This window comes from Topomyia yanbarensis, chromosome 2 (assembly GCF_030247195.1).
Source record: "Topomyia yanbarensis strain Yona2022 chromosome 2, ASM3024719v1, whole genome shotgun sequence".
NCBI classification, from domain to species: Eukaryota; Metazoa; Arthropoda; class Insecta; order Diptera; family Culicidae; genus Topomyia; species Topomyia yanbarensis.
This window is the reverse complement of record NC_080671.1, coordinates 443,418,107-443,430,410: the sequence shown is the minus strand read 5'-3', so window position 1 is coordinate 443,430,410 and position 12,304 is coordinate 443,418,107. Positions and strand designations below refer to the sequence as shown.

The 12,304-nt window shown below is 43.3% G+C and overlaps 1 protein-coding gene across 1 annotated transcript; it reads left to right on the top strand.

Moving 5' to 3' along the window:
• The first annotated feature begins 350 nt into the window (after window positions 1-350).
• Window positions 351-6,036, top strand: LOC131681070 (uncharacterized). Its single transcript, XM_058961777.1, has 2 exons — window positions 351-5,021; window positions 5,167-6,036. The coding sequence occupies exons 1-2, from the start codon at window positions 351-353 to the stop codon at window positions 6,034-6,036; spliced, it is 5,541 nt and encodes a 1,846-aa protein (XP_058817760.1).
• Window positions 6,037-12,304: the final 6,268 nt, after the last annotated feature.

Sequence of the window (12,304 nt, the reverse complement as noted above, 5' to 3'; positions counted from 1 at the left end):
TTAGTACATGCGGTACTGCATTCATCCCTAAACTTAAATAGAGCAGTTCGTACAAGTCCTTAATTGACACTTAGTTGCTATCTTAATATCTACGGAAACAAGCAAACTAAATCAAACGATCAAGCGAGCGTTCGAAAAAAGCTTACCCACCACCGATCTACGAACTAAACGTAAAGGAGAACAAACACAGAAGAGACACTAAACGGATTTTTTAATCGTCGCGCAATTATCGTCGCTGAGTGCGCTGAAATACACGTCGTTTCAAGAAATCGGAAATCAGTTACTTTATTCGTTGCAAATTGCAACATTTTAAAAAATCCGTTTAGTTCGCGATCGGGGAGGCTTCAACAATGTCCAAGAAGGGGCGAGAAAATGTGCTGAAACCGGGTGTGAGTTGTGGTGTGTGCGATGATCCGGACGACAGTCGGATGGTATGCTGCGACGACTGCGGTAGATGGTTCCATTTTAGGTGCGTGGGCGTTGACGAAGGGATCGAGGAAGTCGACTGGAATTGTTCATCGTGCGAAAAAAGGCGGACAGCTCAGGTCACTCCGACCCTTTTAACGGTTCCAGTGCCAGGAGGAACAAATCAACAGACGGAAGGCACCCAAGAGCAGCAAAAGAAGTTAGTCTTGGAATTTCGGAAGCAAATGGCAGATATGGAACGTAGGTTCGATGAACAGCAGCAGACATATGAGAAAATGCTTCAGGAGAAGGATCGCGAGTTGAAGAATGCGGTTAATGATTTGCAGCACCAGTTCCAACGCCGCCTGGAGAAGAAAGAGCAACAAGTTCGAGATGAGTTGTTTGCCCCGCCGGCTGTGCCGCCACCTAGTGCGAATTCCACTACGCTAGGAAATGAGAAACGCGTGGCGACGGATATGTGTCAGGTGCTCGAGCGAATGGACAAACGGCTTCAGGAGATGGCGAAAAAGCAGAGTCTAGATACGAAGCGTCTTGAAGGAAGATTAAGAGCGATGGAAATCAGCACTCGTGACCAAATGCAGAGAAATAGCAGTGGTTTGAACGTCGATGCGGATCCATTCGAGCAGAATCATCATTCTGACGTTCCATCAGAAGCACCGTCTCACGAACTAAGTAGAAGTCAGCTTGCAGCGAGGCATGCAGTGGCAAAGGAACTGCCCATCTTCACTGGCAATCCTGAGGAGTGGCCTCTGTTTATCGCCACTTATGAAAGCACCACCAAGATGTGCGGTTTTAGTGACAAAGAAAATCTGCTCAGACTTCAGCGATCTTTAAAAGATAAAGCTCTCGAGGTGGTAAGAAGCCGATTACTATATCCAGCTGGGCTTGAAGGTGTTATTCATACGCTACGTACGCTATTCGGTCGTCCAGAGATTATCGTACACTCGCTAGTGTGCAAGATTCGGGAGATGCCTGCACCGAAGACGGAGAAATTGGAAACTCTGATTGATTTCGGTGTCGCAGTCCAGAACATGTGTGCAACGATAGTGGCTTGTGGATTGAACGAGCATCTGTGCAATGTAGCACTTCTCCAAGAGCTTGTTGAAAGATTATCACCAACCATTAGGCTCGATTGGGCGAAACACCGACAATCTTTACAAGGAATCACACTGTCAGACTTCAGTACCTGGTTGGGTACGCTTGTGGAAGCAGCATGTGTAGTTACGGTTCCGTCGTCAATTAGTATATACACCGGCAAACCAGAGAAGCGTAGTCGAAAGGAAGAGGTCCACGTTCATCTCGAAACTAGTTCTGGTCAGGCATCGAGCTCAATAGAGTCTCCGAAATCATACAACAAGCAGTGTGTAATTTGTCTAGGGGGATGCAGCAGTGTAGCTTCGTGTAAGAAGTTCCAAGAACTAGGTGTCGGGGCACGATGGACGGCACTAAAGCAGAACAAACTCTGCAGGAAGTGCCTGGTTAAGCATTTCGGAGCCTGTTCAGTAAAAGAAGCTTGTGGAAGAAACGGTTGTTCGTACATGCATCACAAACTGCTACACGATGATTTCAGATACCAGCGAAATGAGAGCACACAATTATCGATTCCTCGGGCTGGTGCAGAGACGCCTAACGAAATTTGCAACATCCACGTCAACAAAGTTAGCAAGGTTCTTTTTCGATACATCCCAGTGCTTCTTCATGGGCGAGGAAAGACTGTACGCATCTTTGCCTTTTTAGATGAGGGTTCATCAGTAACGCTGATGGAACATAGCTTACTGAAGGAACTTAATATTGAAGGCAAACCGCATCCCTTGTGCCTTGGTTGGACGGCAGATCATCAGCGCCAGGAAACGAACTCCGTGGTGCTGCCGTTGCAGATTTCTGGAACAAACGATTCGAGCAGATACCGGATTTCTAAAGTGCACACAGTACAGAGTCTCGCTTTACCTCGTCAAACTCTCGCGATGAAGGAACTAGAGCAACATTATCAACACTTGGAAAATTTGCCGGCTGACTCCTACCGCAATATTCGACCGCAGATACTGATAGGAATGGACAACTGCCGGTTGGGTCACGCGCTAGATAGCAGAGAAGGAGGATTCAACGAACCAATCGCCACCAGAACGCTTTTGGGCTGGACAGTATTCGGCCCCTGCTCTATGGCACCACAATCAGAGACGGACTTTACAGCACACCACAGCTTTCATGTGTGCCCGTGTTGCGAGCGGAACGATACCGAACTACATGGTGCGATGAAAGCATTCTTCTCATTAGACAGCGTTAGAGTAATGAATCCTATCAAACCACCTTTGTCGAAAGACGATGAACGAGCGAAGCAGCTGCTAGATTCTCTGACACATGTGAAGGAAAAACGATACGAAACAGGACTGCTTTGGCGGTATGACGATGTCCGACTACCGGACAGTAAAATGATGGCCATGCGACGACTGATATGTTTGGAGAAGCGAATGCAGCGCGAACCGGAACTAGCTGAGGTGTTGAAGCAGAAAATCAGAGATTACGAGTGCAGCGGATATATTGAGAAACTGAATAAAAGTCACCTGTCGAAAGAATTTCCACGAGTCTGGTATCTTCCCATATTCCCCGTCGTGAATCCTAACAAACCAGGGAAACTTCGCATAGTATGGGACGCAGCTGCAAAGGTTGCAGGAGTATCTCTTAACACTTTCCTGCTAACTGGTCCGGATCAACTTAGTTCTCTTCCCTCTGTCCTACGCCGTTTCCGAGAATATCGAGTTGCCGTTACAGGTGATATTCGGGAAATGTTCCACCAAATTTCGGTGAACAGGAACGACCAACAATGTCAGAGGTTTCTGTGGCGTGATGGTGAGCAAGATCGTAGTCCAGACGTCTACGCAATGAAAGTGATGACATTCGGGGCTAGCTGTTCACCGAGCTGCGCGCAGTATGTGAAGAATCATAATGCGCAACGATTCCAGAAACAGTTTCCGAGGGCGGCTGAGGCAATTGTCAAAGAACATTATGTCGACGACATGCTGTCTAGTGAGGAGTCGGAAGAAGATGCGGTGCAACTTGCGAAGAATGTTCGCTACGTTCATGCAGAGGCCGGGTTTGAAATACGCAACTGGCTATCAAACTCACAAAGAGTGCTGCGAGAGCTAGAAGCCAGGCCGGGTGAGAAAAGCTTAAACCTATCGAATGAGATGGGAACGGAGAAAGTTCTCGGCATGTGGTGGTGCACTGCTACGGATACGTTTACATTCAAAGTATCGCCGCGAATTAGCTCCGACTTACTCCAAGCTCGTATAATACCAACCAAGAGGCAGGTCTTGAGTACTCTGATGATGATCTACGACCCCCTGGGATTATTGGCACACTTCCTAATGTTCCTCAAAATACTACTTCAGGAAATCCGGCGAAGTGGCGTTAATTGGGACGATCAGATTAAGTCCGAGCAGCACGAGAAGTGGAAAACCTGGTTGCGAGTCCTCCCGCAGGTGGAAAATGTCAAGGTACCGAGGTGCTATCGAATAAAGACCGGCGTAGGAGAGCAGAACGTGATACAACTTCATGTGTTCGTAGACGCGTCGGAGAATGGGTATGCTGCTGTTGCGTATCTGCGGTTTGAGGAGAATGGTGAAGTGAAGTGTGCGCTTATCGGAGCGAAGACACGGGTAGCCCCATTGCGGTTCGTGTCAATTCCAAGATTGGAACTTCAAGCAGCGATAATTGGAGCGCGTTTGGCGAACGATGTCATGGAGACACACAAGCTTAAACCCACCCAAAGATTCTTCTGGTCGGACTCACGTGATGTTCTCTGCTGGATTAACTCTGATCACCGAAAATACAGCCAGTTCGTAGCAGTGCGAGTCAGTGAATTATTGGAGATGACTGAACCGAACGAGTGGAACTGGATTCCGTCAAAATTAAACGTAGCGGATGACGCCACAAAGTGGCAGAAACTTCCAGATTTGTCACCTGAAAGTCGATGGTTCCGCGGCCTGGAATTTTTGTGGATGTCGAGAAATCAGTGGCCTGTCACAATGTCGCCAATCGGACAAACTGAAGAAGAAAAGCGTCTACATGTGCTTCATCACTCTGTACAGCGTTCTCTATTTCGGTGGGAAGATTTCTCCAAGTGGAATAAGTTGATGCGTGTCGTAGCGTTTGTTAAAAGATATCCAGCGAATCTCATCAGGAAACTGGCAGGAAAGCCCATTGCCACCGGTCCACTGACTCAACTGGAGCTTAAGGAGGCAGAGCTGTTTATTCTGAAGCAAACGCAAGATGCTGAGTTTGCTGCAGACATAGAGCGACTGAAGAAACCGAACCCTGTGCCGTGGAAACGAGTGATACCAAAGAGTAGCACTCTATACGGTCTCAGTCCCACGCTGGATGAAGATGGACTGCTGCGAATGAAAGGTCGTATAGACGCTTGCGAATTTGCAGAGGAGTGTACCAAGCGCCCGATACTGTTGCCGAAACGTCACCCAATAACAGATCTCATCATCATGAGCATCCATCAGCAATATTGCCACATGAATCACCAAACCGTGCTCAACGAAGTGCGCCGTAGATTCTACGTACCTCAGCTCCGTTCTGTGTACCGTCAGGTACGAAATCACTGTCAACTCTGCAAGAACCGTCAAGCGAAGCCGGCTACACCAGAAATGTCTGCTCTTCCGCCTACGCGATTGAAGGCCTTCTGTCGTCCGTTCTCTTATGTCGGCATCGATTACTTTGGGCCAATGTCCGTAGTTGTCGGCCGGAGGACTGAAAAACGGGGGTGTGTTAATCACCTGCCTGACCGTACGAGCAGTACATCTAGAGGTGGCTCACAGCCTTACAACTGACTCGTGCATTCTCGCTATCAGAAACTTCATTGCCAGAAGAGGAACTCCGGTAGAAATAATCAGCGACCGCGGAACCAACTTTATCGGTGCTAGCCGAGAACTTAAAGAAGCGCTGCAGCAAGTGAATCAGGACCAAATGATGAAACATTTCGTCACCACCGAAACAAAGTGGTCGTTCAATCCTCCCGCATCTCCGCACTTCGGTGGAGCTTGGGAACGCCTTGTTCAAACCGTTAAAAAGGCCCTCAAACACACCCAACTCACACGCACACCCACCGATGAGATACTGAGGAATATGCTAAGTGAGGTCGAATTAATCGTTAACTCTCGACCGCTGCTAGAATTGCCGCAAGACGACGAACTGTCATCTGCGCTAACCCCGAATCATTTTCTGCTCGGGTCATCAGACGGTTCTAAGCCCCCGATCGCGTTCGACGACAGTAGCTATGCACTGAAACAAAGTTGGAAGATGTCGCAGGTTTACGCTAACAAATTCTGGCGCCGTTGGGTTGCTGAATATCTACCATCCCTGACCCGAAGGACGAAATGGTTTCAACGTGTTAAACCTGTGGCTGAAGGAGACATTGTTGTCATCGTGGATGAAACCTTACCGAGAAACTGCTGGCCGAAAGGTCGAGTGGTTCGTGCAATCCAGTCCAAGGACGGGCAGGTTCGTAGAGCTCTTGTGCAGACCACTACTGGAGTCCTGGAGAGACCAGCAGTGAAGCTCGCAGTTTTGGACGTTGGTGCAACCGTAAGTACATCGAATCAGTGATCTCGAAGTACTGGGGGGGGGGAGTGTCGCAACTGCTCATTGCGCCGCACCATACATCCAAACACAACGATGGGGCACACCTATATTAAACATCTTTTCCACGTCATCACCCCTTTATTTAGGACGCCGCTGGCGCAAGTATGAACGAGGAGAGGTAGATAAAAGGTCAGTGAGGGTGAAGAAGAGATAAAAGAAGTAAACAGATCGTGAAGTTAACATTTCTAAACCTAAACCTAAAATTACTTATGAGCTAGTTAAAATTCTTAATCTACAATTGTATAACGCTAATTAAAACCTAAATTGGATGCTCTGCCTGAAATTAATCACAGTTCAGTTAGTACATGCGGTACTGCATTCATCCCTAAACTTAAATAGAGCAGTTCGTACAAGTCCTTAATTGACACTTAGTTGCTATCTTAATATCTACGGAAACAAGCAAACTAAATCAAACGATCAAGCGAGCGTTCGAAAAAAGCTTACCCACCACCGATCTACGAACTAAACGTAAAGGAGAACAAACACAGAAGAGACACTAAACGGATTTTTTAATCGTCGCGCAGTTATCGTCGCTGAGTGCGCTGAAATACACGTCGTTTCAAGAAATCGGAAATCAGTTACTTTATTCGTTGCAAATTGCAACACCACCTAATGGTGTAATTGTGCATTTCTCATTTATCCAATAGCAAGTTATGTTCAATATATTTGTGAAAATGTCTATTATATTCTTATTACACTTTGCACATATTTACAAGGGCACGACTGCCACGAACCTGATGAGCAACATATTGACGATAACGCCCTTGGAACAAAAATATAATATTTAAGTGGATAAATCAGCATGAATTAAATGTTGTCTTCGTGTTAACATATTTTGGAATGCAGTGGGAGGGAAAAGGGATTATAACTGTAAAAGAGGATGTGAGAGAGGCCTAGTTGGTGAAAATGGATTCAGTCATCACCGAATCCGATGTGACTTTAATTTTGGAATATGCCGGTTTAAATTTCTATGTAACTGTAGTAACTCCGGAATCAATAGTCAGATCTAAATGAAATTCAATAACAGTCAATGGGTGTATTGTATTTATCATTTGAAACCAAGTTTGTAAAAATCAGTCAAGAATTTGCTGAGAAATAGGTGTGACATTATCTTACGATCTTTGATTGTTCCCCGAGAGTATCAAGAACCGTCATAGGTGGACAATATTTTTTTGTTTTGATTATAGAGGTTTTAACCTTAGGGTCATTCGCCTCTTTGTCGGGTTAGAGAAACCTCTTTAGAAAAATCTCTAACCCTATGTGCGGGGTTAGGAATTGAACCCAGGTGAGCTACGTAGAAGGCAATCAATATACCAACTACGCTATCTCCACCCCCCTAAGAGGTGGCCAATATGGTCAAAGCTACTTTGATTGGTTTTTAGTGATCTAATCCAAGTAATGCTAAATCCGTTTCAAGATGTATTGCATCATTTGTACATCTTCATTGTGCAAGTTTATATGGGAATTTGCTATGTGGCTGCAGTCTCCATCCCGTAATTCCGGAACCGGAAGTAGGATCAACAAAAAATACAATAACAGCTTGTGGGAGCGTTAGAACCGTTCATTTGCAACTAAATTTGTGCAAATCGGTTCAGCAATCTCTGAGAAAATGGAGCACCCACAGACATTTTGCGGTCTCGACGAATTGAATCGAATAGTATGTGACGCTTAGCCCTCTGGGACTCGATTGGCAGCTCGATTTTTTGGAGTGATTGCCTAATATGTATATAAAAAGGCCAAAAATCATTTATATTTCCGGTATTGCAGAGTATATTTGTTTCGTAATGAAATATTTGATAGGTCGATTGATTTGAGATAACAGTTAATGAAAGTAGTACTGTTTGTGAAATCTTTTTTCTGGTTGTAGCTTCGTTAAACGGGTGCCTTTTTAGTTTAGCTGTGTAAATATTTTTTCGTAATAGATGTTCAAGATGTAAGCATGTTTGGTTATATTCAATATGATGCTGTTCGAATAATACTTCTAACGTTAAGCAACAATTTTAGCTGACAATTAGGTAACATATATATTTTCGAAATCTGAGCGGATCTGATTTTTTTCAGATTTGGACGAATCTGAAGCTGACAGGTCCATACAAGTAACAAATAGTGTTATAACTAGTGTATTAGGAGAAGCTTGAAGATTTAAAATAACTCATTTGCTCCATTTATAAACTGGCGGTCCAGAAATGGACGAAAGCAAACAGAATAAAATCGAATACGATTTTAAATTATTCAAGTTGTTTAAAACACACAAAGAACATCAATTTGAAGGAACAATGTGAACAATGGACTAGTTCGCTATGGGCGTGTGTGACAAAGATCTTTTTTGCGAAGAGTACAGTCGCAATGAGACGATAAGGTATGTAAGTAGGGGTTTGCCCACTACTCGGGTTCTTGTTTGCCCGGCGTACCCTTCTTTTCAGGGCGGCCTAGGTGCCTCTACAGAATTTCGGATTTTCGTCACAACAAAAAAAAGGTAAACAAAACAAATAAATTTAATTTTACCGTGTTTATTTCCTCCAACTCTCTCCACTGCTGCTGCTGCTAATCTGCTACTGCTGGGCGGAAAGGCGGGTGGTCTCGTCCGACCGGCCGGGACAGCAACGGCCAAGTTCTCCCGATTTGAGTTGACTGCTCCTGCAGCGGTCCTTGACAATTAGCTAGGGAGGTGAGCTTAGCTCCTTTGTTGGAACCTCCCTAGCGACGATGGCGAATTATCGCCGGATCTACTCGCTCCCCGCGAGAGATCCCAGAAGTCACCGCAGTGTACTTCCCAGGGAGCACCTTTGGCCACCCTGCTTCGCTCTCCTTGACGTTTAGCTGTGAAGGAGAGCTAGGCTCGTTCGGCTGATCCTTCACAGCGAGAGCGGAAAGGCGTCTTCTGGGTCCTTTATGGTTAGCCGGGGAAGCGAGTGGCTCCTTAACGCACACACGCGTTATTTGGCGGGTTGGACTTTCCAAAAACAAACCGGTCACTACCGAAAACAAACCGAACTGCAACGTGGTCCGAAACTAACTAACCTTTTCACGATGGCCGCCTTTTCCACTCACCCAAAACAAAAACCAAAACCAGCACCAAAAAACAGTACCGCCGCATAGCTGTCATCGCTATGTGCAGCATATCCAGCACACTTATTGCAGCAAGAGGAGAGCGGTGGCCTACCTAAGCCCTATGTTATTTATACAGAAATATGAAACAAAATTTTCTACACCTATCTAGACCAACAAAATCGTTCACAAAAGCTAAAACAAACAAAATTTACGAGAAAAAGTGAACGATCATAAGGAACAGCGGTGAGTTATGTTGCAATAACAATACACTCTACGTCATTGTCATGTTTGTTACTACTTCAAGCAAGGTACCTTCAATGCACATTAGGGTGGGACAAAAATAGAATCCAGCTCCGAGCAACTTTTCAGATACCATTTGGGTCCTAGAACAACTGTGCAAATTCTTAGCTCGATCCCTGAAACTATATTTTTGCGCCCACTGTTTAAAGTTTACATGGGATTTTGCATGGAAAAACTAACTTTCACAAAATAATTCCTCCGGAAGTCGCCCATTGCTTCCTAAAAATAAATCGTTATGTGGCTTTGATGGGAAATTTAACAAAGAAACGAAGTCTCGAAAACCACGAAACGATCTGACGCTTGAGGAAAAAGTTATTAAGCAGAAACCGATTGATGCTCTGACGATTGATAAAATGTTCATTTTTTCTAGCACCACTGCTGTTGGTTTTCCAATTCTATGTAATTTTGTTTTGATCTTCTCTTAATGTGTTTAAATTACTTATCTATGCTGTTTGGCCACTTCGCAAGGGTTTTGGGGGATAAATTGGGGCTTCTTTTGTACATAATAAGAGAAAGTTAAAAATTTTGTATATAATTCGACCGTCAGCAGCAGTGATGCTATGAAAAGTGAAAATTTCATCGATCTTCAGGGCATCAATCGATTTTTTCTTAATAACTTTTTCCACAAGCATCAGATCGTTTCGTGGACTTCTAGACTTTGTTTCCTTGACAAATTTCCTATAAAAATCAGTCATCTATTTATTTTTAGGCGATAACGGGAGATTCTTGGAAGAATTATTTTGCAAAAGTAGATTTCCCCATACGAAATCCCATGTAAACTTTAAACCATGGGCGCAAAAATATAGTTTCACCGATCGAACTAAAAATTTACAGAGTTGTTCTGGGAGCTAAATGGGACCCAAAAAGTTACTCGGAGCGAAATTTTATTTTTTTCATATAACCATGTCCCACTCTAACGCACATATCTACATTATAGAGAGAACGATACCAATACGATTATTCCCGGATATTCAAAATCGGTTTGGTTTTACCCCTAAAACACCAGTCAAGCAATACTCTGTATGTACAGGTCTCATTTTTAGTTAGTGAAAATTAGTAAGCGAGGACTAAAAATAGAAAATATTTAACAACTACGCCGCTCGTGAACGGATTTTGACAATCCATAGCTTTTTGAAAGGTATTTTTACAAACTTGCTGGTTGAGCTTCTCTTAGATTGATAATCCACCCCTAAGGTTCGCAGAACTTTCATAAAGTTTGTAGAATTCCTCTGAAGTTCGCAGAACTTTTCTAAATTTTGAGTAAATTTCTTACAAATCGCAGAAGTTTGCAGTGCTTCCCTCGCGGAAATTAAGTAGTGTGAAGAAGCTCAATACTTCCCAGGCATGCATAGTTTCTCATAAACCGAATTTACTTGATGTTTGCTTAATGCTGAAATTCCCAATATTTCCCTGAAGTTTACATAAACTTGCATTTATGTTTCAAAAACTTCGCTGAAATTTGTCGAACTTACCAGTTCCTCACTAAAGTTCGTGGAAAATCATAAAGCTTATAAAAGTTTACGAAATTTCAGAAAGCTTTCCTTAGGCTTATATATTTTTCCTGAAGTTACATCAACTCTAATCAAGTTCGTTCAACTTTCCAAAAATATTCGAAACTTCCTTACAATTCCTTAAAGTTCGGCGCTCTTCCTAAAAGTTTGCAGATCAATTTCGAAGTTCGATGTTCAAAGATTTTTCTGTATGATAACAGATTACTATTTCGGACTAAGGTTATTGGCATTCTCAATAGAACACGGATACGGTCGAGCCACAGGAAAATTTACAGAACTTCTAAGGGTTCCAAGTTGCGATGGCCTGATTTGGGTTTAAAAACTCGAAAAGCGACTCTAACCTTTCAATATCGAATGCAGCTATGTTGCCAGTTTCTCAGAAGATTGAATTTTACAGGAATTATGAACTATTGGATCTTCGATGGGATTGAAAAAGTTTAGATAGGGTGATGAGCCCATTTGCGCCATGTTTCTATTATCACCCTACCCATTTGAAGCCGTCGGTTGAAACGAGTTCATAGTCGTTTCATAGAAGAAACAGTTTTAAGTAGATTTAGCCTACACGTATGCAACGTGGAGGACAGTGCTCGAATCGCAAATATAAATTTTCGCGTAAGTGTAATGTGGGAGAAAGGGGGGAAAACTAATATTAACCAGTTGTACCGGAAACCTTGTTTTTTCAACAAAATATCAAGTAGAGAAATAAAATCAAGCAACCGGAAACACAATCAAACCGGAAATCTGTTTAGGGGGAAAATCGAAGAGAAATGTAGCTGGTAGATCGTCGTTCACGGAAGATCGGCTCTTTCCCTTGCGAACCGCCGAGTGAACAACAGTAATTTTTTGTGCTGAAAAAAGTGCAGTGAGAGAAGCTAGTTATTTAGCCCGAAGTAAGAGATAATTGTTTATAAAAAAAAGGCTTCTCTTTGATAGTTTATATTTGATAATTTCAGAGTTTCTTTTCGTAATCAATCTTTTAAAAAGTCGTGAGTGAGTTTAAAACACAATATATATTTGAGATGTGAGTAATTTAATTTCTGAAATAAAAAAAAAATGTAATTTGTTATTAATTGCTTTAGGAAAGTTTAGGTAGAGAGTGAGTTGAAAATAAAGAAGAATAAAAAAAAAGTGTTTAGGAATCGAGAATACTCAGGTAAAGTGGGAGAAAATATTTGAAAGTTCGTATTCTAAAATTTTGGTTGTTCCACAGCGGCCACGTTGGTGGTCAACATCGTTGGGTTTTCCGATTGTTTATTCGCTGGTATAAGGACCTACTAAGTACAGGAGTGCAACGCAATTTCACCCAGCAGGGCGGCGACGGACTAATTCTGCTATTTCTGGTGAGTGCAGTGACCTCGGGTATTCTTGGC